We start from the raw sequence: 26,216 nt of genomic DNA, 5'->3' as shown, positions 1-26,216 counted from the left end.
AGATCGGTTCAAAACCAACTGAACATACTTAATTTATTATTTTCAAAATAAGTATAAAAGAATCCGTGCAAAATGGGATAAGATAAAAATCATTTATATTTATAAAATCCTGATGATATTTTTATCTCAATATTTTTTTTATAATATTACAATAATATCTACATTAAAGGAAGTCTCGTACATATGTAAAAAGTATGTATCTAATAAATTAATTACAAAATTTTAATAAATTATCTAAATTAATATACGAAAGTTTAAAGTTTTAATTAATATACATTTAAAAGTTTGAAGTTTTAATTAATATACATTTAAAAGTTTGAAGTTCCATCTTCTATTTTGATTTTACGTATTTTTGTAATATATATAGTAAATAAATCACATGTAAATGTTGATATAAATAGATCACTTAATTAAGATATAGTTCGATTAGTTGAAATTTAAAAATAAAAACGAAAACGAAAGATTGAGAATCGGTAGTCAATTTTTTTCTTTTTTTATTGAACTTTTGATGACAAAATCGATAAAGTTATAAAATCAAAGATTCAAAACTAAACAAAAGAAAAAAAAAATATTAAAAAAAACCTAAAAAATCGAAACCATATGTCTATAATTCCTCGTGTTGTCTTTTAGGTAAAAAGTTTGACATTGAAATGAGAGAAACTTACATGGGGAACATTTTAAAATTAAAAATAAAAAAAGAAATTAATAATAATAATAATAAAAGGAAAAGTTTTCAACCAAATATCACGTAAAAGTACTTTAAGTTGCAGCACCAACTTACACACTTTTTCATGTGTGATTTTATTTCCAAAATATATTTTATATATTAATTGTTTTTTTTTAATAAAGTGAAAACTAAAATAGCATTTTGCTAGTTAATTATTGGCTTGTCTTTAATTATAATAAAACCATTATTCATGTAATATTTAATTTTCTTTAAATATACGTTTATTAAGAGGCTGCAAACAATGGAAATAGAGTTTGAATGCAGTTCTTGACTGTTTGGAAAAGATATAATTGAATCTCATTTATTTATACATATGTTTTACTTTATGTTTTTTATATATGAAATTTGCCGACAAAATAGTGGGGTTGGATAATTGGCAGCTTCTTGTTTGTTTGTATTTGTTTTCAATATTATTTTTACTTCTACGTATATAAGGTATTAGATTTGAGCTTTTAATGTTGTCGATGATAAAATTTGGAAAATTGGTCAAAAATCGTAGACTGTCAGTATTATTTTGTCTGACATTAACATCGAGATGTACATAATCTCAGTATATAATCTCTCGTTTTTTTGTAGCTAATAAAGGAAAACTCAACTCCTCATGGTCCCAATATTCTTCGGCATCCTGTGTGATCAAGGACAATGAACCATTTTAGGTATAAACACTTGTGGCTTTACTTTTGATACTATCCCAAAAACCTCGTGCAAATGAAGATATAATCGTCTTCACTTATATACCTATGACCACTTCATTCTCTAACTAATGTGGGATTTTGTTTAAACTCTATAACAACCTCATTATTGGTTGTCTCTTTGAACTACTTTGGAGTTCATGTGATTGCGAAAAATGAAGTTGCACCTTGTTGGTACGGGTAATAACTATTGATTTTTTAAAAGTATTTTTTGACCATACCTTCATATCGAGATGTGATATTTGTCCATTTGTGTACTATTTTTGAACTCGAGTGTTACACAATGACATTTACGTGTCACCAATAGTAAATTTGTAATTTGAGAAAAAAACAACACGCAAACCAAAAAAATAATTAAAAAAAACATCAATTTGATTTTCACCACATAAACTATGATGCTTACATCGGTTTAGAGTATTCAATGTATCAATTTTTAGTATTTCATTAGTTGAATCTTACATTATTTTTTTTAATATAATAATTATGGAGATTAAAGATCGAACCAACAACTTCAAAAAAAAGGAGTATATGTTAACTACTATTAAACCAAGTTCGTGTAGTAATTTTTACGTGGTTTGTGGGTATATGAAGAAACAATTTTCAAATTTTGATTTCCAAAAGTTGTTTATGTACTACTTTTAGGTTTAAAATTTAATTCGATAGCATTAAAAATTAAATCCAAAAGAAAAATCTATCCCTTGAGCTTGCCTTATTAAAATTTAACTTAAATTATATATATATATATATAAAAAAAATGCAAAGTAATAAAAAATAGAATATAATTAAGACCCTTTATAATCCATTTGACTTATGATTATATATGTTACTCATTTTCTCACGGTTTCTTAATCACGATTTTTATATTTCTAAATAAATAAATTAAATTATTAGCTAAATTCTTATAACGAAAACTACTTTTAAAAATCATTTTTTTATTAAAAAAAAAATTCAAAACACTTAATTTTCAAAATACTCCTAAATTTTAGGCAACAAAACAAAATACATCACTAGGTGCCACTAATCTTTATCAACTTAATTTTTAAATACCAAACCTCAAATAAAAAATTATTGATTTTTTTATGGTAAGGAAAGAAAAACATATTTGAATAATCATATCCATGTTTCAATTGAAAAAAACAATTTATTTTAATCTGTTTAATCAACAATTATGTGTAATTTAAAAAATAAGTGCTTATGATCGTGGAATTTGTCACACTATGATTTGAATATCAAATTATTTCTCCACATGATCGTCTAATTTACATCAAGTCAAGATTCAACACGTTATTAATATAATTGCTGTTGTCCCCCATGGCTCCCAACAAACAATATTAAATATTCAAAATTAAACCATTTAAAAGGAGATTTTCAAAAAATAAAAAAATATTAAAATTATTTACACAAAATAGTAAAAATTTAATCTTCTTTGATAGAGACCGATAGAAATCTATCAGTGATAAAAATTAATAGAAATCTATCGGACTCTATTAGTTTGACATTTTTTGTATCTATGAAAAATGTCCTTAAAAAACATATTTTACCTATTCAATTTTAGTATACTTCTAATTTCATTTCAATAATTTTAAAATTGGTCTTTCCAATTTGGTTAAACTCAAAATAAATAAATAAGGGGCGTTCATAAACTTTCTTGCACACTTAACAAAAATACCTTATTGCCCTTTTTTTGTACTTAACCCTAAACATTAACACAATTGAATTATCCTAATAAACACAATTAGTAAAAAATAAAGTACACTTTTATTTTAATTGTGGTCATTTACTAATAAGTCACCAATATATTTGAAACTTTTTAATTTTTTTTATTTATTTATTAGGTCGATAATTAAATTTTATTTACAACTAAAATCCATAACGTTCATGGTTGTATCTTATTTTAAAATGTCTAATTAGTTAAAAGAGTTATTAAACGATTTTTTTTAAAAGAAGTTCAAAGATTCAACTTGCAATTTGACCAAAATTTAAAAAGGTCAGAATGACACAAGAAACAATAAAGAAGCCATCAAGGGGATTACACAATAAAACAACTTAACCCATAAAAAAGGTTGGATTGAATGGACTATGAAGAGAAGAAATGGACAAAATAAAGAGAGAGAAATTAGGAAGAGTCTAATTTTGAAAGAGAGTATTTTTTTTTTTTTTAATTTAAAAAAAAAATCATTCCATAAAAAAAAGAAAAAACAAACAAATCTAGAGATTCTCCCCTCCCCTTAATTATATTCATCATCATCATCAATCACCAAATTCAATACTGACTCAGTCCCATCTTTCTCTCTCTATCCTCCATTTTCTCTCTTCTTTTAAGCTTTCTCTCTCCAAAGTCTAACCAAAATGGTGACTCTGAAATCTCTGACCCCTATAGTTTAGTCACCAAATCTGCATCTATCCACCTTCTTCCCTTTCCTTTAATCCCTCTTCTTTCTCTGTTAAATTACAAAAACATCCCTATACTATAATAGAAGTTGCACTTATACCATTAAACTCGTAAAAAGTAAGCTCTTAACCATTTAAATTGGACCATTAAACTTAGAAATTGTAACGATTATATAAATTTGATTATACAATCTTATACTTTCTATCCTCAAGTAAGTTTGAGAATCTAATTTTAATACATGAGGGTTGGATTTTGAATAATTGTTTTTTTAGTTTGAAGAAGAAAAGTTAGAGAGAGAAAATTTAAAAATAAAAATAAAATAGTATCCTAGGCTGTTCCCTTTTCCCAACTCCCCTATTAAATCTCTTTTCGCTTTCTCTGTTTCCTTGTCAACCTCTTCCATTTACTTTGCTTCCCAAAAAAAGATTTTCTTTTTTCTTTTTTCTTTTTTTTTCACCACCTATTTATCTATGCAATAAAAATTCATTCAAAATCACATCTTTTTCCAATGCATATATAAATATATTCCTTCATTTCTATCAAAGCTCCCATTTTTCACACCCCTCTCTTCCTTCTTTTCTTGTGAATCTCAATCAAGTTCTTCCTTTTAATCCAAACCCACTTTTATTTTCCATTTTTCTCAAAAGGGTTTGATTCACTTTCTTCTCCGTCGCCGGACTTCATGGCGGTTCACGCTCAGTTCTACCCTGAAAACCTTGGCTTTCCCTTCGCCGGCAACCCACCACCGGATTCCGTCGCTCAGTTTTGCTTCCAGAAACCGCCGCTCATTTCCTCAACTGAGTTTTTCTCTACCTCTGGCGGAGGCAACAACGCTGGCGACGGTGGCTCTGTTGTTAACTTCTCGAAGAATCCTCACCGGAGGGCCGCCGCAGCGGCCGGAGCGGCGGGGTTTTCTCAATGTGTGAGTGCCCATGTTGAGAAACAGAGACAAGAGATCGACCATTATATTAGATTACAGGTTCGGATCAAATCCATTCCACGAAATTCATTGTTATTAAGAATACTCTGTTTTTTGTGATTGAAAACTTAAACGTTTTGCATCTTTTTTTTTCGTATAGAATGAGAGTTTGAGAATGGCGTTGAGAGAGCAAGGGAAGCAACAAATAGCAGCATTAATGAAGAAAATCGAATTGAAAACAGCGATTATGTTAAGACAAAAAGAAGAAGAAATAGCCAAAGCTACGAAGAAAACAATGGAACTCGAAATTTTCCTGAGAAAATTAGAAACAGAGAATCAACTCTGGCAAAGAATTGCTCAAGAAAACGAAGCCATGGCTATGTCTCTCAACAACACATTGGATCAAATGAGAGAAAAAGTTTCCAATTCCTACGACGATGCAGAATCCTGCTGTGACATGAACTCCGCCGCCGCCGCCGCCGAACAGATTCCGGCGAGAAACAGAGGAGCAGCAGAGTGTTGCTCTGTTTCAGAACAGGGGAAAATGAAGAACAAGATGATTTGTAGAAGCTGCAATTTAAGGAATTCGACAGTGATTTTCTTGCCTTGTCGACATCTTTGTTGTTGTAAAGATTGCGAAACTGTTCTTGATTCTTGTCCAGTTTGCAAAACGGGGAAGAAAGCAAGCATTGAAGCTTTGATTTTCTAAGGGGAAAACTAAACCCAGAATTTTCTTTTCCGGGAAAATGAGAGAAAATCAAAAAGAAAATGATGATGATGAACAGAAAAAATGAAAAAAAAAAAAATGTCAATAGAAGAAGCCACTGTTCTTGAACGTTTGTTTCATTTTTATTTATTTTTTTTCTTTTTTACTGTTTCTTCTGATTTTGGATTGGAAAATTGTACTTTAAAACTACCAAAATGAAGTGGACAGATTATTACAGGACAGAGCATCTTTTTCTTTTCCAAATCCTTTGATTTTATTTTTAATTTTTTTTTAAAAAAAAATTGGGTTTTTTTATTAACAATTTATATATATATATATTTGGGTTTTGTAGGATTGATTTGATTATGTAATGGCAGTTTTAAGTGACCCGTTTTGGGCTTTCATTGTCAGAGATCAAATTGCAAATTTGAAAGAAAAAGATTGTCAGATTGTTTCAGTGCTCTGTTTGGCTCCATTTGTTTTCCTTCAATTTAAAAATTCATGTCAAAATTATTATTATTATTATTTTAATCAATCAATCGATCAAATTGATTTGACCAATTTAGATTTGTTGGACGTTTGAATATATTTTTCTTTTTTTGCTCTAGAAAAATTTGTTGTCAAATTTTGTTTTTATTTTTTTTCTTTGATTTTGATTCTTTATTATTATTATTTTTTCAATGGTTAATGGTTGGTCTTAAAAATGCATTTTTAGTCCACCCTTTTCTACTTTTATTTTTAGTTTCAAATCTTTATACGATTCGCATAAAACATCTGATTCACCCATCTAAATAAATTTGAGTTGTTTGTTGTACAAATTGTTGTTTTTTTTAAAAAAAAATTTAAATTGATAATTTTAAAATGGATAATTATATTCTTAAAAATATAAATATTCCAATAAACATAATAGTAGCGTATGTTTTAAATTCAATTAATTTTGTTAAATTAGAATATGTATTTTATCTTACTCTAACAACATTGTATTATATGATATATTATTAATTAAAATATGATATGGTAAAATAATAATTATAGAATAATTTTTATAATACATTTCTATAAAATTGGTAACTATACCTAATTTTATGTTTGTAAATATATTTTAAGCAATTGTTTAAATTGAGATCCAATTTTTGAATCTACAAAAAAAAAAAAAAAAAAAAAAAAAAACATATATGGAATACAATTCATATGAAAATATGCAATGCACCGAGTTTAAGAGACGAATCAAGGGAAACCTCTTCCAATAAGACGTGGTTGGGGACGAAACAAATGAAAGCTGGTGGGCATGTAATGCCTTGAGTTTAGGAAGGGGACATGAGTTAACCATGAACACATTTAAATGAGAGGGATCCTCAGGATATGAAACTATAGTTAAGAAATGATTGAAATAACTAAACATCACTATCTATACCAATAAATTGCATCTTTCTTTTTTGTGGCTCAATCATAAGTACTCGAAAGTCAAGCGTGTTTAACTTGACCTAATCTTATGTTGGGTGACCTCATTAGGCTTGGGGCATTACAAACAAACTTAAAATTACTGTATAGATCTCTTTACTTTGGTCTCATTTTATTTTAGAATATGATATTCAACCCATTTCAAATGAGAGAAATCAAAATTAGAAAGTATAACGTGTGAATAATAAATACCATTACAAAGTAGAGAAAACAAAATTGAGATATAAAAAATTCAAGACTATAAATTGTTCTCTAGTTTTCAATGACATATCTATCATGTTATTTCAATTTCCTAGCATATAGGGTTCTCTATTTTTTTTCCCCATTTTCAACCACATCCTTGCATTATTTTCCCTTTTTAGTACCTTATTTACCTGTCCTTTTTACCAAGGGTAAGTATTTAAGCATTCATTTGATAATTACTTAATTTTTTATTTTTTATTTTAATTTTGGAAGGTTAACTTATAAAAACTACTCTACTTATTAATTTTTTTTTTGTTATTATTATCACTTTTTTAGAGTGTTTTTATAAACCATGGTAAGTTTTGCAAACTAAAAAGTTGTTATTATTATTATTATTATTATTATTATTTAGAATTTAGTTAAGAATGGTAGTGTTTAATAAAGAAAATTGAAAATCTTGTGGTAATTTTCAAAAACTGAGGTCTCGTTTAATAACTATTTTGTTTTTTAAAATTAAGTCTATGGACAATACTTCTACCTCTAAATTTCTTCATTTGTTACTTACTTTTCACCAATGGTTTAAAAAACCAAACTCAATTTTGAGAATTAAAAAAAGTATCATTGAGAAAGTTATTTTTGTTTTTGAAATTTTGCTAAGAATTCAATCATTATACTTAAGAAAGATGAAGATTATTGTAAGAAATTTGGATGGAATAGACTTAATTTTTAAAAACAAAAACAAAAAACCAAATAGTTTACAAATGAGCCTAAATGATTATCAAACTGGAAATTTTTTAATATTACACAAAAATATCATATTTCCTTTGTTTACATGATAAATTTGCCTCCATAAATTAAAAAAAAAAAATCTCACATTAATGTCAATGAGTCTCATCCTATTTCTCAAAGCATGTTAACATGAATAAATTGAGGGAGCATGAAAATTTTTGAAAGTTCTATAATATAGAGATTTTTTTAATGGGGCAAATATTTAATATTACAATAATCATATATATATATATATATATAAATTTTGTTAAAGTTTCACCACCACATATTGTTAAACTAATAAAATAAAAGTAAAATAAAGAAATTTGACTACTTATTTACATTATTTATTTGAATCAATTAATCCAAAAAAACTATATTAAAAAAAAAGTCCAAGATTATGGAGTATGTTTATTGAACTGTGAAGAAATTAATAATGAACCACCAAACACATGCCCATATTTGGTCAGTTGGATCACCATTCAAACATGAAACCCCTTTCAATTTTTATTTAATTATTTCACCATTTAACCAAACTATGTCTTAGTTTTATGAATCTTCATTCTTCAGTTATATATTTATATATTTATGAATTAAAATCAAAATTTTCTTTTTTTCTTTTTCTTTTTTTAAAAAATAGTTGTCCTAGAAATCTGGTGGTTCGCACCTATCTTACTCCCCTTTTGATAGACACGTGGCGAAATCTGACTGGTTCATCGTATGATGTGGTTCTCATTTCTATTTTCAATTCACATAAAAAGTTCCGTGATGCATTGTCCGTTTCACTCTCCCAGAATCGTGGGAGACTAATTTCTAATTTTCCTTTTTCACTTTTTATTTATTTATTTATTTATTTTTTTTGCAAAAGGTCAAAAGTATTGCATTTGCATGTTTTCACTAAAAACTTTGATGGTATATATTTTAGGAGGAAATATTTGGATCGAATTTTAATTTACATTTTTAGTGTTCAAAATTTTGAGTTTGATTTCAATTTAATTCTTAGATTTCTAAATTACCTTTTACTCTCGATATTTGATTATTGTTTAATTTTAATTTCTAAGTTTCAAGATTCACACTTTTAATCTCGATAATTTTTTTTTAACATCATATGATGGTGAAAGGATTTATATCTCAAACTTCTTAATCAAACACATAAATTGAGCTTTTCTTTAAAAGAAAGATTAGTTTAACTAGAGTACGAAATTTGAACCTTTAATTTCTTATGTTTAAGTTTGGTTGGAAAATAATATTACGTTACAAATGTGAGAGGAAAAAAAAAATGTAAATGTGATAAATTAATTTTACAATGTCATTTTATTTTAATAAGATGATGATATGACTAAGACATATCAAATAAGTTGAATAACATGAATTTAGTCTAATATAGATTGAAATAATCCAACGGATCTCTATATATCTATAATATTGTCTGTTTTGGGTATAAATCTTCATGATATTTCTTTAAACACCCTAAAAAATCTCGTATCCATTGATATAATTGTTCTTATTTATATATCCACGATTATTCTTTTCCCTAACCAAATTGATTAGGTTTTAAGACTATTTTTCTTGAAATAGGAAAATAAAAGCTAGGGTTAATGGTAGGAATTGTCTCTCCAAAATATGCAATCTAGTAAAGACAAATAAACCTACTTACTTTCTTGCTTTTTTTTTAATATGTTTTGATTAAACACTTAACGAGATAATATACTATTAATCTTGAAGTCAGAGATTCGATTCCTTTACTTCACAAATTATTAAAAAAAAAGAAGATAATATGCATTAAATTTTTGTTATTCCTTGTGAAGCTCAACATAACAAAGGTATGAGTATAAAAATAACGAAATTTGATAAACTTTAATTAAATGATCCATAACAATACTTATAAAAGAAATGATCCATAACAATAACCATAAAACTTTTAAAAGGAAGAAAATAAATTTAAAAGTTTAAATTATATGTTGCTCTTGGCATATGGAATCTCAAAATCTATATTTTGTTTATATACCCTCAACTTTTATCTATTTTATTTTATTTTTCTTTTTTTAGGTTCAAAACAGTAATTTTGGTCCAAATTGTAAGAAGTGATTATTTTAATTCGATTATTTTATTTTTTTTATCTCATTTTGTAACAAAAACTTCGGCAGAACTCTAACTAATTTAGACTTCATTTGGTAACCATTTCATTTTTAGTTTTTTATTTTTAAAAATTAAGCCTATTTCCACTACATTTCTTACCATGATTTGCATCTTTTTTAAAGTACAATAGTTAAATTCTTAGCTAAATTAAAAAAAAATAAGTTTTTAAAAGTTATTTTTATTTTTATTTTTTTTAATTTTCAAAATTTGGTTGAGTTTTTTAAACTATTGACAAAATGTAGATAACAAATGAAGAAATTTGAAGGTGAAAATAGTGTCTATAGACTTAATTAAAAAAAAAAAATCAAATGGTTATCAAAGAGGGTCTTAGCTTCCAAGATTTTTGCAAACATAAATAAAAAGTTCGGTTATTAAGACCTCGTTTTGTTACCATTCGATTTTGATTTTTTATTTTAAAAAATTAAACCTACAAATCCCACTTCTATCCATTAGTTTTTAAGTTCTATTGGCTATATTTTCAAAGTGTTTTTAAAACCAAACAAAGTTTTGAAAACTAGTTTTAAAAAACTTGTTTTTGTTTTTGAAATTTGACTTAAAACTCAATTTTTTTACTTAAGAAAGATGCAAATCATGATACGAAATTAAAAAAAAAAAAAAACTTATTTTTTTTTAAAAAAATTTATTAAATGGAGTCTAAATTATATCAACCAAATATAAAAATTGCCTGAACTAAAATGATCAAAAACTAAAAATACAAAGATTAGAATGACCATTTACATACACTAATATGAGATCTAGCTTAAAGTAGAAAATTAAAAATAGAGATTTAAAACCTAAATTAAAAAATCGATACTACTCACAAAAGAAAAAAGAAATAATAATAATAGGTGATGGAGAAATAAAATAGTATGTATATATATAGTTTAAGGTGTCTATGTGTTATCGACTAAAAAAAGTTAACACTCAAATTCTTCAGAGTTTCGTCTCACTTATGGAGAAGATTTTTTTTAATATCATTCACTTGTGAGCTTAAAATATATAGAAGACGACTTGAATATACAACCTCCTATCTCTTACTCTGATGAGTGAAAATAAATTTAATATTATATATATATATATATAGATAATTAACAATAAACTAATAATAAAGACTAAATCTAAGATTTGTTGAAAGTAAATGGTTAAAATTCTATTTTAACCTAAAAAGTATTAGATAATATGAGTTTCATCTCAATATCAATTGACAATGAGAGCCGTAGCTTATTTATCTTATAATGAGTGTGAGATTTCTAGATTTTTCCAATGTGGGATTCTCAACCAAAATAACTAAAAAGTAGGAACGAAATAGAAAAAGTTGGGTAATACTTGAGATGCACTCATCTTTATGCATTCTATCTCATCACTCACATAAAAAATAATTAAAATATTTCAAATAAGAAATAAGAAAAAATATCATATGATAAATTATGATTGTATAATTTAATAGAATGCACAAAGATGAATTTTATCCGAGATACATCTGATTATTTTTTGGAAAAGTTTATGAAGTGGAGTGCAAGGACATTTAGAGTCATTGACCAAAGAAGAAAAAGAGGAAAATATTGGAAGGCATTGGCAATGGTCACTACATCATCCTCTCCTTTTGTTTCCACATTTCAAGTTTGAGGTTCTAATTGCTTCATACCAATATGGAGTGGACCTACAATACCTACACCTATGACCTATCTCTATCTTGGATTCCTCTAGAAATATTGACAAAAAATAGCCCTTTAAATATTTTGTTTAGGATAAAAGAACCTTTTTTTTTTTTTTTTTTAAAAAAAATAAAAAATAAAAAAGGGTATTTTTGGGCCCTTCAACTTCACTTTTTTTGTTTTGTTTTTTAATTTCTCTTTCTTTTGTTTATTCCTTTTGCTTTTCAATACATATGAGAGGTGGAATGTAAATGTGGTCGATGTTCGTTATCCTACAATGTAATCGATGGTTTGGATGATATGTTTGAGAGAAAGATTTATTGATTTGGATAAGAACAAGTTCTTCCTAGGATTAAAAAGTAGATTGATGAATGTCTACCTGAAAGGGAGTACGAATCTCTGGGTATAATTTTACATCCAAAAGAAGAGAAGATTTTAGGAATATATGAGTACGTTTGAAAGTGATTTTGAAATTGTTAAAAATATATATTTTTTTCCATTTTCAATATCACTTTGAGATATGCTTCTAATGAATTAAAATCAACTTTATTATAGAATATTAGGTTTAAAAAGATAAATCGAAATTTTATTTTGAATAATTAAAAATTGGTTTCAAGATGATTATGAATATGAGTATAGTAAAAAACAATATGAAGGTGACCTAATATATATGTATTTTAATTTCAAATATAGTTTTGAGATGTATATAAAAGGTTGGAACTAATATTGCAACTTTTGAAATAATATGAGTATTTTTTTTTAAGTAAATGACAAATTTTAAGGTTATTTCTGTAAAATTCAGCTTAATTTGAAGTACTACTATTCAATTTATATTTATCAAAATATGTTAAAATATTGATATAATTAAATGTATTAGAGTTAAATTAGCGATTTAACCAAAGGAAATTTAGGAGAGAAAATACCATTCTGATTCCCTCATTTTAATCGATTTTGATATCATTCAAAGTAGCGACTCTGTTCATTCCATATTTATCACCATTAAAGTGGACAAAGTATTAATTGTTTATTAATGTTTGAAAAATCAGATTGGAAGAACATTGTTCAGTTCATCCATTAATCTTTCTCTATTCCAAACTACTTTCATTAGTCAATCTAAGTCGCATCACATCACATCAACAAATACATATATACATATATTCTTTTTTCTGAATGAAACCACAAAATACATTGTTCAAACTTCTAGATAAGAAAACAAATAAAGACCAATTACAAAAACCACTACTTGCAATTTCATCCTCAATCTAATCATCAAGGATGAACATGATAGATAGATTGAAAAATCGAGTTAAACGACCGAATCAAAACGGTTAGTCGGAGAAGATGATAGGCTCGGTCAGTGGTGTTTTGGAAAAAAAAAATCCAAACCGACATTTTTTTTTTAAGAAAAAAGGTAAATCAACCGACCGATGGCCGGTTTGCACTTCTCGATAGTTGAGGTCAGTTTGAACATTTACTAAACCGACCATAGTCGGTTCGGTGTCGATTTGCACTGCTTGATAGTCAACCGGTCGGAGCACATCCCTATTAAAAATGGTAAAATTAAGCCTTCAAACTTATACAAGTATTACAATTGAATCTCAAATGATAAAAATTGAACACTCAAACCAAGGACGTTTGGATTGACTTGAGAATTTTTTTTTTTTAAAGTTTATTTTTATTTAAACACTTTTGATAAAAACTGATTAAAATACACTTGAAAAGATATTTTAAACAGTTGCCAAACACTCCAATTTCTTTTAAAATAATTTATTTTTTAAATTGAACACTTGAAAATGTATTCTAAACATATCCTAAAATTTATACAATTATTACAATTTCTACAATTATTATAAGTTTGAAGGTTCAATTATAACAAAGGGTTCAACTACTACCACCAAGGTTATCTTTGCAATTTTCACTGGATATAAATAAATAAACAATGTGACTTTGGGAAGAAGAATGGCAGTTTGCAAACATTACTATTATTACTTTTTCAATACAAAATACACCTGTCCATGACACGAACCTATACAGAAAATAGATCTAATTTGTCAATCTAACATTTGACATTACACAAAACAATGTCAAAATAAAGACATGTCACAGATTTCAATCAAATCTTAGCCATTTTGAACAGAACAATGTCAAACTTTAACTATTCTTGAATGAGGGAACAGACAGAATATCATTTCATGACAAACATTTTATACAATTTGAGATCCGTAGTACAAACAAGATCCAAAGCAGGAAAAAGATAATCTCATAGACAAATTGCGTGGGAGAAAATTTTGGCTACTCCTCAATACTTAACTTTATATCTGACACTGAAAGGGACTGAGAAGGGAAAAAGGGTGATGGAGTATTGGGTAAACGAATCAGATCAGTAGAGGCTATAACCAAGAAACTGGCTAATGATAATGGCAAGTCCAAGAGCAATGGCTACAAAAGAAGCAGCCCACGTAAGTTTTTCAGTTATTCTAGGCACTCTATCTTTCAATGCCTCGCTAAACGAGCCTATAAAAGCAGTATAGCTTCCCATTGAAATAACTGTTCCAACTAAAAACATAAGAAGAAATGCAGCGCCGGCTACACGGGAAGGTAAGGCCAGGGCAGGCAAAACTATCATAAGTGCATCAGGTTGCAGACCATGGACAACTCCAGTGGCAAAAGTAGCAAAACCTATCTTTTTTTTCTTCTCTACAACCATTGGTTTTTCTAGTGTTTCATAGATGCCGACATCACACTCACCATTTTCTAGAGCTACTACACATGGGGTACGAGCTTCTGAAGCTTCCCTAATACCCATAATACCTATAACAAATAGGGTCACGCCTACTATTATTGTGCCCCAGGTTCTGAGAATTTCAATGTGAAGCTTATCTTTTAGCAGTAGGAATAGTAAACCAAAAATGACCTGACCTGCATCATGGCCACAACCCCATAGTGCACCAACTGCAGCACTTTCCATGCGATTACAGCCAATTGAAAGGGGTGCAAGAGCAGCAAGATGATCTGGTCCTGATAATGTGTGTAAGCAACCAGCAAAAAAGCCAGTCCAAGCACTGCTTAATAGTTCACTTTGGATCAGTCGTCGCCCAACTGCAGCAGCTGCAGGACCTCCAGTTTTAGCTGCTGCATTTTGAAAGGATGCAAAAGCTGCTGGTGCAAAGACTGGTTGAATCAGGATCAGAGCAAGAGCAGACAGAACAAAGAGTGACCTTTTGACCTAAGTTAAACCACGTTGGAAATTTTATCAGTGCTAACTTCTAAGAAGAAAATACACAATTACAACTAAAGCAAGGATATCAAGTATCACAACCAAAAGGGTCTTTGTTATTCATAATATTTGACAAGTTAATAGCTATAAATGATATCAACACTTGTTTTCTCAAGAGCCATGGCTGTTCATTCTGCTAATCCATAAACTAATAACAGATATACTTTAGGTTTAAATGGATAAACCACAAATGGAAAACGTGAATAAACTAGTTAGAAATGTGTACGTTTCTCTTCAGTCAATAATTTAGATTCTAAATCATCCACTAAGTTCATTATATTGCTTCATAAATGTCAGCAATGCATGAACATGTGAACAGAGCTGGGATTTTCGTGGTGTCCAAAGAGTCAGAAAAAAATAAAAGGCGACAATATATATATCTATATATATCGTAATCACTGCTGCGTCTGTGACCACAAAGAAATAAATATTTAATCTCCATGAGTACGGCCTACAATAAAATGGAAGAGAAATGGAATAGAAATTTCTCTGGCCATAGCCGTCGTTCTTTATTAAGATCAGTTTCAATATTTAATTCACAATGAAGAATCTGGCTCGACGGTTAAGACAACTGAAACATTATCCAAAATTTTGGACAAGTATAATGCTATAGCATATATATGAAGCCGTTGCAGGTAATTGTAATTCATGAACATTGCTGATTCAATATTACGAAATTTAAAATCAGTAATTCTTTTCAGCGATTCCAACAATGAACTGGAATCCTGCAATAAGATCTAACTAACTATGCGATGCACCACAGCAAATATGTCAGACGACTCGTATAATTAGGTGAAATTCAAGCCATAAAATTCAACAAAAATGACCTGAAATTCGATAACTAAGTCAAATTCAATGATTTATAACGCAAACAATTCACAGTATTCCAAACTTGACCTAAAAACCAAAACAATACGGTATATCAAATCCCACCGCAATCCAATTATAGAATTGAACACCAGAAAAAGAACAGAAAAGGGAATTTCAATCAAATACCTTCTCCTTTCCGGCGAAATGTTTCACAAGATCAGGATTAGGCGAGCCGGCTTGAGAATCGGACTGGCAAATCGAATCAGACGATGAATTCGACGAAGAAAGACAACGAATCGAAGATATATAAGGCTTCTCATTCTTAGTGGACATTAAACCGAGCGGCTTGAATCGATGGCGCGTCGGGAGGGGGAAATTGAGCTTCACGGAGTCAATGCGACCAAACCGAGGAAGAATAAGAGATGGATTGGGGTTAATCTTGAGGGAGGTCGGAGAAGGAGAAGAGAGAAGCCTTTCCATGGAGTCTGTTCGCCGTCGACTCGGCCGGCGGCGGCGACGGAGGAAGAAGAAGGGTCGAAGGTGACCCCAAGAGGAGGCTGGTTGGTGGAGTTGGAACTTGGAAGATAGAGTCCAAGTTAGACAGTTGGGATTGAAAATTGAAATAACCCAATTTTTTAATTTCTTTTTTAAATATTATTTTTCTCTGGTCCAATGAGATTAACGTGGGCTAACTATTACCATACTTAATTAAAAAAATTAAAATATTTTATGAGAGAGATAATTATGAAGTTAAACTAATAAAACCTTTTTTTTTTTTTTTTTTTTTTTTTTTAATGTGAGAGATTTAAATAATCACAATTGAGTTATGTTGGTTTTGGTTAAACTAACAAAGTTAAGGTAAAATTCTCTTTAAATAATTATAACATTTCATCTCTATATTTTCAAAATGCAACTTTTAAATTTTTGAATATTTAATAATACATTCTAAAGGTCTTTCGATAATTATCTTTATTATTTCAAATATCACTATGATATTTTAAACTAGAAATAATAATGAGGGTGGAGGAGAGATTAAAAAATATATTTTTAATATTTAAAATCTCAAGTAAAATTTTTTAAACATTAATTAAAAATACTAATAAAAATCTTTTAAATAGTTTTAACTTAAAAAAATAAAATAAAATTAGGAATTTGAAAACCATTTCGATTTTTGTTTTTAGTTTTTGAAAATTAAGTCTATTTACTGATATGTTTTTACAATGGTTTGCATTATTTAGTAAAAAAGTTGAATTCTTAGTGAAATTGTAAAAACAATAACAAGAATTTTTTTTAAAAAAATATTTTAAATGACAAAACTGCTAAAAATATTTACAAATAATAGCAAAATATCACAGTCTATCTGTGATAGATCGCAATAGATAGCGATAGACTACTATCTGTGTTTATCTGTGTCATGATAGGTACAAATAGTAGTCTATCACAGATAAACTGTGATATTTTGCTATTATTTGTAAATATTTTGGTACATTTTCCTACCTCTGAAAACTATTTTTTTTTTAAAGATTATTTCTTTAGTTTTCAAATTTTGGTTTAGTATTTAAAAATATGGGTAACAAATAGATTAAAAAAGATGATGAAAAGTGTATTTGTAAGCTTAATTTTTAAACAACTAATACAAAACGAATAAACCAATAAAATTGAGGCAAAATTACCTTTAAATAATAATTACATTTGACCTCTATGTTTTAAAAAATGTAACTTTTCAACTTTTTTTTTTTGGAATGTTCGAGAACAGATTGTAAAGGTCTCTTACTAATTATTTTTATTAGTGATATTAAATTAGAAATAATAATTAAAGAAAAGGTGAGAATGAGGAGGGAGGAAAGAGAGAGAGAGTGAAATATCTTTTAATATTTAAAATCTCAAGTAGCATTTTTTTAAATATTAATTAAAAAAACTAACCAATTCTCCAAAATTATAACTAAAATAGTAAAATTTTAAATTTTAAACTCTACTGGGTAACCATTTCGTTTTTAGTTTTTGGTTTTTGAATATCAAATCAATTTACTCACATTTTCTAACAACGGTTTGCATCTTTTTTTAATAAAAGAGTTGAATTCTTAATTAAATTACAAAAACAATAATAAGTTTTTAAAAATTATTTTTTATGGTTTTCAAAATTTTGTTTGGTTTTTTAAAATATGGTAACAATTAGATAAAAAAAACAAGAAATTTAGAGATAAAAGAGGTGTTTGTAGGTTCAATTTTAAAAAACAAAAAACAAAAAACAAAAAACGAAATAATTACCAAACGAAACATTGACTTCAAATGTAACTACTATGGTTAAAAACTCAAGTAAAAAATGTCTTTTTTTTTCTACAACTAAAGTGAGTATACTTTAAAGCGAGAATATTTATCCACTTTCAAAATAAACTTTCCATTCGAATCAATTCAATTCAACTTTTCTTTTTCTTTTTCGGTACAACCAAATTGAACCCTAATATAGATAAGTTTCACAATTTCTATTATAGGTTCCATTTTGAAAAAATTACCCACTAATTTTAACAAAAGAGCAACTAGTAAGTGAATGTAAACTAATTAATTTAGATAATAAAAGTGTGCACAAATTTAAATTTGATTATTCAAGCATTAAAATCTCATTTGATAATCATTTTGTTTTCTGTTTTTATATTTTGTTTTTGTTTTTAAAAATTAAGCTTATAGGTACTATTTACACATCCATATTTCTTCATTTGTTATCCACTTTTTATCAATAGTTTAAAAAACCAAACAAAATTTTGAGAACTAAAAAAAAGTAGCTTTCAAAAAGTTTTTTTTTTTTTTTTTTTTTTTGAATTTGGTTAAGTAATTCAACCCCTTATTTTAAGAAATATATAAACATGGTAAGACATAAGAAATGTGAATGATAGAGTCTTAATTTTCAAAAATATAAATAGTCGCTCAAAATAAGACTAAAACTTAACTCTTAAAAAATATGCCTAAACTAAAAAAAAAAATCTTCAATAAAAAGTTTGCCGTCATAATAAGCAGAAAATCATGCAAATTAAGAAATTTCATACCATTATGCTGCCCATTCAACAAATATAATAAAAAGAAGAAAAAAAAAAACAAATGAACAATGAATGACTAAAAACTTACCTCAAAATGAAGAAATCCTCAATATGAACACCAAAACCTTGCCCTAGATTTCAGATTGGGTTAAAAAACCCACAAAATCAAGGAGCTAGATTTTCAGAACAGTTGAGAGTAACGGGGTAACCCATTGAGCTAGCTCTTTGATTTTATGGGTTTTTTGGATTTTATGTGTTTATTTTTCGATTTTTGTAGGCACAAAATAACCATGAGATAAAATTGCGATTTGGAGCGAATAAGTTGAAGCAATTTTGGGGAGGTGATTTGAACATCAGGGCTTCAAAGGAGCAGAAATTACGAAAATTGTTGAAATACGGTTGAAATTAGCCTAAAGGATTTTTTTGTAATTTACTATATTTGCTAAATTAGGTTTTCCCTCTAATTCTATTTAAATCTGAGGTGGTTCTATAGTATGTATGACAATAAATAATATGTCCCTTTTCTAGTCGTGGTTTTTTCTTCCTTGAATTAGAGATTTCCACACATAAACACTTAGTCTATCTTCTTTCTATTCCAATTTTCAATATGGTATCAGAGCAAGGTGATGAAACCCTAGCCCCGGTAGAAGAAACTCAGTCATCAAACTTGATAGGTGAAGGTACGCTGACTAATGAGGCTGTGATTCAAGCAGCGGTTGACCGCTATCTCCGAACCATCATCCCAGGTGGCTCAGCCGAACAGATCCAGCTAGCGAGCCGAACAGCAGGTGGTGGGATTGCTCCAGTTGGCGCGCCGATTAGCTTCCAGTCTCAGCCATTCCAACCGAACACCATCGATTGAACCTTTCCAGCCGAACAGCAGGTGGTGGTGGAAGGTCACGCTTTCCAGCTGGCACACGCGAACAAGTCACAACCGATCGGACTCTCGACTTCGCTCCAGCCGGCGCACGCGAACGGGTTACAACCAATCGGACCCTCGACTTCGCACACAATCATCTCAGCCTCGCACGTTCCCTAGCCGGCGCACGTGATCGATCTACAATCGATCAGTACCTCAGCATCGTACAGAACTGGATGTACACCAGATGGTCATGGGTTTGCTCCAGCTGCTGGGTCGGGTCAGATCGGCGCGATTTCTTCAACCTCGCAACCGATCGCCGAGCCTTCTGTCCGTTACCCACCATCACAGTCGTCTGGGAGCAGCGCCGGTCACGGGTTGCCGAACTTTGCCGCTGGTGGACTTCCGGCAGCAGCTTCTTCACAGTACCATGGTGGACAGCTTTTTCCTCATGTATATCCAGTTCAGCCCCAGTTTCGAATGGGTGATTCCATTGAAGAAAATCTCATGGTTTTTAGACAGAAAAATTCCAGATCTGAATCTCATGGGGAACTCCAACAACAATTAGTTAGTCTTCAGCAACAGATGGTCGCCCTGGGAGCCAGATTGAATGGTCATGATTCTTCCCGATGTATTCAGAAAATCCGGTATCAATGTTTCCTACTCTTCCAACTTCTAATCTTTTATCTGGAACAATAGGAAATTTTGCAGGAATGATCACGGGAGAGAAGTTGAATGAGCAAAATTACTTCTCTTGGTCCCAAACAATTAAAATGGTTCTTGAGGGACGCCATAAGTTTGGATATTTAACTGGAGAGATACCACGACCGAATCCTGGGGATCCTCAAGAGCGTGTCTGGAAGGCAGAGGATTCTTTGCTCCGCTCAATGTTAATCAGTAGCATGGAACCACAAATCGGGAAACCCTTACTCTATTCAGCCACTGCCCGAGATATTTGGGATGCAGTCCAAAGGTTATATTCGAGGCGTCAAAAAGCATCCCGCCTGTATACTCTACGTAAACAGGTTCACGAATGCAAACAAGGGAGCATGGATGTAACGTCATACTTCAGCAAGATGTCATTGTTATGGCAAGAAATGGATCTATGTCGGGAGATCATCTAGACCTGCCCACAAGATGGAATTCAATACTCCAAGATAGAAGAGGTTGAGCGTGTGTATGATTTTCTTGCCGGGCTACACCCCAAATTTGATACAGTTCGCAGTAGAATACTAGGGCAGAAACCAATTCCGTCTCTCATGGAGGTATGTTCAAAAGTTAGATTGGAAGAAGATAGATCGAGTGCAATGAACGGGCCAAGTGTTACCACTGTAGAGTCAGCTGCCTTCGGGGTGAAGTCCGCTGGAGCTGATGGTGACAAGAAGAATAGTAAAACACCCCTAGTTTGTGAGCATTGTAAAAAACAGTGGCATACGAAGGATCAGTGCTGGAAATTGCATGGTCGCCCTCCAAATGGTAAACGTCGCCCTCCGAATGACAAGTCGAAATCTGGGCGTGCTCTAGTGGGTGAATCAGTTGAGGGGGCTGCACAACCTCAGACACAGCCTCCAGTGACTAATCCTGGTGATTCAGGTACCGTAGGAATCGGAACAGTTGCTCAATCAGGTAACCCTCAATCCTTTAGTTTCCTTGCTAAGGGGAATGAATTATGGATTCTAGATTCAGGAGCAACCGATCACTTGACTGGCTCATCCGACCGGTTTCTCTCATACTATCCAAGTGCTGGAAATGAGAGGATTCGAATTGCAGATGGGTCCTTCGCTCCTGTTGCTGGAAAAGGAAGACTGTCATCATTTCAGGGATTAACTCTGCAAAATGTCTTACATGTGCCCAAAATTTCTTACAACTTGTTATCAATAAGAAAAATAACAAAAGATTTGAACTGTAGAGTTGTCTTCTCACCAGATACTCTTTGTTTCAGAACTTGAGCTCGAGGAAGACAATTGGCACTGCCCGACATGACAGAGGCCTATATTACCTTTTTGCAGATGCTTCCTCTAGAAGCTTGTTTAGGACTAGTCTTTTATCTTCGTTTACTATGTTTGAAACAAATTATTTATTGTGGCATTTTCGTCTTGGACATCTTAGTTTTCAATATATGCGATATTTATTTCCTCATTTATTCCATAATGTGAATGTTTCTTCATTATCTTGTGATGTCTGTATACGTGCTAAACAACCTAGTGTGTCATTTGTTTCTCAGCCCTATAAACCTACCCAGCCTTTTCAGCTGGTCTACAGTGATGTTTGGGGTCCCTCAAGCATCTCTACCCTGTCTGGTAAACGGTGGTTTGTAACTTTCATCGATGACCATACTCGACTTACATGGGTATATCTTCTTGCTGATAATTCTGAAGTTTTATATACCTTCAAATAGTTCTATAGCATTATATTAACACAGTTCAACACAAAGATTGCCATTCTTCAGAGTGACAATGGTCGTGAGTTTGTCAATCACACCTTCCAGGAATTCCTAGTGTCAAAGGGGATCATCCATCAAAACTCGTGTGCATATACTTCATAATAAAATGGGATGGCTGAACGGAAAAATCGCCATCTTATTGAAGTTGCTCGTTCCTTGATAATTTCAGCGTCTCTTCCTTCATACCTGTAGGGAGATGTGGTTCTTACCGCAGCTCATCTAATTAATAGAATTCCTTCACGAGTTCTAAAGTTTCAAACTCCTCTTGAATACTTCAAAGAGTCCTATCAGTCTACCCGTCTTATTCTTGAGATTCCTCTTCGTGTATTTGGGTGTACAACCTTTGTTCATACTCATAGTCCACACCGGACTAAGTTTGCCCCACGAGCTCAAAAATGTGTGTTTGTCGGGTATCCCCTTCATTAGCGAGGCTATAAATGCTTTCAACCATCCTCCAGAAAATATTTTGTCACTATGGATGTCACATTCCTTGAAGATAAACTGTTTTTCCCGTTAGTCATCTTCAAGGGGAGACCACGAATGAAGAGACTAACAGTTCCACGTACTCCGTACCTATTAGCCTCAATCTTGAGCCTAGTCCTAATATTCCTGAACCTAGTCTACTTAGTCTTGAACCTAGTTTACCTAGTCTTGAACCTGACTCTGCTCCTGTTGTTCCCGTGTCGGTTCTTCCTACTAGACAAGTGCCCTAGATAACATACTATCAGAAAAATCTCAGAAAGGAAATTTAAGAAACCTCTGGCGTTCCATCGGAAAGTGTCCAAGCGTCGAAACCAGCTCAGGTTCAATATCCCGTTGTTTCAGAGGAGAGTCTTGAAGAGAAGTCTGGGAACATAGAAAATGATGAGACGAGCTTAGAAAAGGTTGAAAATTCAGGAGGTAATGAGGTGCTGAAAGATCCTCAAGAAGATGCAGAATTATCTCAAAAGTCTGATACTGAAGAGGGACAGACGAAAACTGATAACTATGATACCACTCTGGATATGACAATTGCTCTGAGAAAGGGAACCAGGTCATGTACAAAATACCTTTTGCATAGTTTTCTGACCTATAGTAACTTATCGCCTGATTTTAAGGCATTTACTACTCAGTTGGATGCTCTAGCAATACCTACCAGTGTACATGCAGTCATGGAAGTTCCCGAGTGGAAAGCAGCAGTAATGGAGGAAATGAAAGCTCTCGAGGCAAATAAGACTTGGGAGTTAGTAGCTCTCCCTAGAGGTCACAAAACAGTTGGTTGCAAATGGGTGTTCACAGTTAAATATAAGTATGATGGAACACTCGAGAGATATAAAGCCAGGTTAGTTACTAAGGGGTTCACTCAGACATATGGGATTGATTATTCAGAAACTTTTTTCCCAGTAGTTAAGTTAAACACGATTCGTGTTCTTCTGTCTGTCACCGTAAATAAAGATTGGCCTCTACATCAACTAGATGTAAAGAACGCCTTCCTAAATGGTGAGTTAGAAGAGAAAGTTTATATGAGTCCACCTCCAGGTTTCGAAGCTAAGTTTGGTTATCATGTTTGCAAACTTAGGAAGTCTGTATATGGGTTAAAATAGTCCCCTAGGGCATGGTTTGACAGGTTCACTGTGTTTGTTAAGTCCCAAGGGTTTGTTCAGGGGCATTCTGATCACACCTTGTTTACCAAAAAATCACCCTTAGGAAAGATTGTTGTGTTGGTAGTGTATGTTGATGACATCATCCTATCAGGAGATGACACGGCAAAAATTGCTAAGCTAAAACAAAGGATGGCAGGTGAATTTAAAATCAAGGATCTTGGTAGTTTGAGGTATTTTCTCGGGATGGAAGTGGCAAGATCAAAGGTAGAAATATCTGTATCTCAGCGGAAGTACACTCTGGACTTGTTAAAGGAAACAGGAATGACTGGATGCAAACCTATTGACACTTCTATTGAGGTCAATAGCAAATTGAAAAGCATGAAGAAGTTCCTGTGAATAAGGAGAGGTATCAACGCTTGGTAGGAAAACTGATTTACTTATCTCATACTAGGCTCGACATCTCTTATGCTGTGAGTGTAGTAAGTTAATTCATGCAGAGTCCATATGAGAAGCACATAGAAGCTGTGACTCAAATTTTGAGATACCTGAAGTCCACCTCTGGGAAGGGCTTGGTGTTCAGAAAGCATGACACACGGAGCATCGAGGCATACACTGACTCAGATTGGGCCAGATCTGTGATTGATAGAAGGTCAACCTCAGGGTACTGTACCTTTGTATGGGGTAATTTGGTAACTTGGCGGAGTAAAAAATAGGGTGTAGTGGCCAGAAGTAGTGCTGAAGCAGAGTATAGAGCTATGAATCTGGGAGTGTGTGAAGAAATCTGGTTGCAGAAAGTTTTATCTGATCTTCACAAAAGTAGTCCGGGGTGTGTTAATAAGGCTGCCATCAGTATTGCGAATAATCCTATGCAACATGATAGAACCAAACATGTGGAAATTGACAGGCACTTTATTAAGGAAAAGTTAGACCGCGGAGCTATCTGTATTTCCTATGTACCTTCAGTCCAACAGGTTGAAGATGTTTTTACGAAAGGGTTATCGAGACAGACGTTTGAAGAATTTATTAGCAAGTTGGGTCTCACCGATATCTACGCTCCAACTTAAAGGGGAGTGTTGAAATACGTTGAATTAGCCCTAAGGGTTTTTTTTGTAATTTACTATATTTGCTAAATTAGAGTTTCACCTAATTCTATTTATATCTGAGATTGGGTCTATTGTATGTATGACATTAAATAATAAGTCCTTTTCTATCGTGGTTTTTCTTCCCTGAATTAGGGTTTTCCACGTAAACTCCTTGTGTCTTCTTCTTTCGATTCAATTTCAACAAAAATGCCTCTATAAGAGCGTCACGATGCTCAAGATTTGTCTTGGTCTGACACTCGCCCAATGCTGAAGGACAAAATGGGTAGTGTTGCAATGTTCACCCTAAGCATTACGATGCTAGGATGTTGAGACGGATATTACCCAGTGTGTGCGCCAGTGAGCGTCAACCCCAGCGTTGCGCTTTTGTCCCTGATGCTTGGATCCAGTCGCATCAGCGTTGAACGCTCCACATAGTGTTGTGACGCTGTCATCTTTTTTATAAATATAATTCTTCCTTTTTAGGTCAATTTTATGCCAAAAATTAATGTGGACATGCTGAATTTCGATGGAGGTCGAGGAGAGGCCTTAATTTCTTCCTTCCCCTCTTTATTTTCAGTATTATTAGGATAGTTAGTTTGATTTTGGATGATGAACGTGTATTGGATTGTTCCTTGTTGGTTTGACTATGAATCGATGAGATAATTCTTTTATTTAGTTCTTGGATCGAGCATTCATGTAAATTATTGAATTTTCTAGCCAACTTTGTGTTTTAGGTCGGAATTATGCTTTCTTTGAATCTCAATTGAATTAGATTTGCATTTATGTGTTGGATTAACACCCCTATCATGATTACAATTCTCTGCTAGTTAATTTCAAGTTTGCACGTTTCCTCGTAGTTCGTCTATGCATGAATTTACCTAGGTAGCAACAATTGAACGTGTACGTTTAGGTTTAAAGGTTGATCTTGAATCTTTGCATTGCATGTTTAATTTAGATTTGAAGAATAAATTGGCTAATTGAACATGACTTTTCCTGATAGTTAATCAACATAGTTGAATCCTAAATCTTAATGCACGTATTTGTAGTTCTTTATGGACACTAAGAACCCAATTGAATCTATGAGCATGTAGGTTAGTCAGGGCATGGTCTTTCCAGCTTTAATTATAAATTTGGACGCTAGATTGATTTCAAATTAATTGATTGTCTGCCTTTGTACAGATTAATTAATTTGCATCAATTGGGTAGCTATGCATGCATTGTCGGTGACATGATTCATTGGCGGAAAACGATGATTTAAATTACATTGAATTGCCACTTGATTCGAGAACTAGATAAACCAATTACCGTTTCATCTTTTTCTTGCAATTTATTTTTCTTGCATGTTCCAATTTCAACCAAATATCAAAACCCTATTTTTCCACAATCAATTTAATTCAAAAGAAATTAATTCTTCACTTTTCTGTGGTTCGACTCCGCACTTACCACTATTGTAGTAATAGAAGTAGTACGATTTTTACAAATTATCAT

General features: G+C 31.3%; 3 protein-coding genes across 3 annotated transcripts; 2 read left to right on the top strand and 1 right to left on the bottom strand.

Annotated features, from left to right (window-relative positions):
- Positions 1-4,198: 4,198 nt before the first annotated feature.
- Positions 4,199-5,676, top strand: LOC120078137 (putative BOI-related E3 ubiquitin-protein ligase 3). The gene is made up of 2 exons (XM_039032357.2): positions 4,199-4,790; positions 4,891-5,676. The coding sequence occupies exons 1-2, from the start codon at positions 4,494-4,496 to the stop codon at positions 5,437-5,439; spliced, it is 846 nt and encodes a 281-aa protein (XP_038888285.1). The 5' UTR covers positions 4,199-4,493; the 3' UTR covers positions 5,440-5,676.
- Positions 5,677-13,747: 8,071 nt separating this feature from the next.
- On the bottom strand, positions 13,748-16,334 carry LOC120077405 (chloroplast protein FOR GROWTH AND FERTILITY 2-like). Its single transcript, XM_090313744.1, has 2 exons — positions 15,916-16,334; positions 13,748-14,868 (listed from the first exon to the last, which is right to left on the bottom strand). The coding sequence occupies exons 1-2, from the start codon at positions 16,207-16,209 to the stop codon at positions 14,023-14,025; spliced, it is 1,140 nt and encodes a 379-aa protein (XP_090169870.1). The 5' UTR covers positions 16,210-16,334; the 3' UTR covers positions 13,748-14,022.
- Positions 16,335-19,368: 3,034 nt separating this feature from the next.
- On the top strand, positions 19,369-24,710 carry LOC150036303 (uncharacterized). The gene is given in 9 exon segments (XM_090313631.1): positions 19,369-19,589; positions 19,851-20,233; positions 20,332-21,537; positions 21,540-21,681; positions 22,581-22,745; positions 22,842-23,607; positions 23,707-24,003; positions 24,144-24,335; positions 24,438-24,710. Coding segments are annotated over 9 exon segments (3,645 nt in total).
- Positions 24,711-26,216: the final 1,506 nt, after the last annotated feature.

Source organism: Benincasa hispida, chromosome 5 (assembly GCF_027475165.1).
Source record: "Benincasa hispida cultivar pf3 chromosome 5, pf3_genome.v1.1, whole genome shotgun sequence".
Classification (NCBI taxonomy): Eukaryota; Viridiplantae; Streptophyta; class Magnoliopsida; order Cucurbitales; family Cucurbitaceae; genus Benincasa; species Benincasa hispida.
Note: the sequence above shows the minus strand (reverse complement) of the source record. Positions and strands in the feature narration are given on the sequence as shown.

What these genes read in the sequence shown, in the direction of transcription:
- LOC120078137 (XM_039032357.2), top strand. Translation starts at nt 4,494, where the DNA reads ATGGCGGTTCACGCTCAGTTCTACCCTGAAAACCTTGGCTTTCCCTTC. An exon ending in ACCATTATATTAGATTACAG is followed by an intron (nt 4,791 to 4,890) that starts GTTCGGATCAAA and finishes TTTTTCGTATAG; the next exon opens with AATGAGAGTTTGAGAATGGC.
- LOC120077405 (XM_090313744.1), bottom strand. Translation starts at nt 16,209, where the DNA reads ATGGAAAGGCTTCTCTCTTCTCCTTCTCCGACCTCCCTCAAGATTAAC. An exon ending in ATTTCGCCGGAAAGGAGAAG is followed by an intron (nt 14,869 to 15,915) that starts GTATTTGATTGA and finishes GGTTTAACTTAG; the next exon opens with GTCAAAAGGTCACTCTTTGT.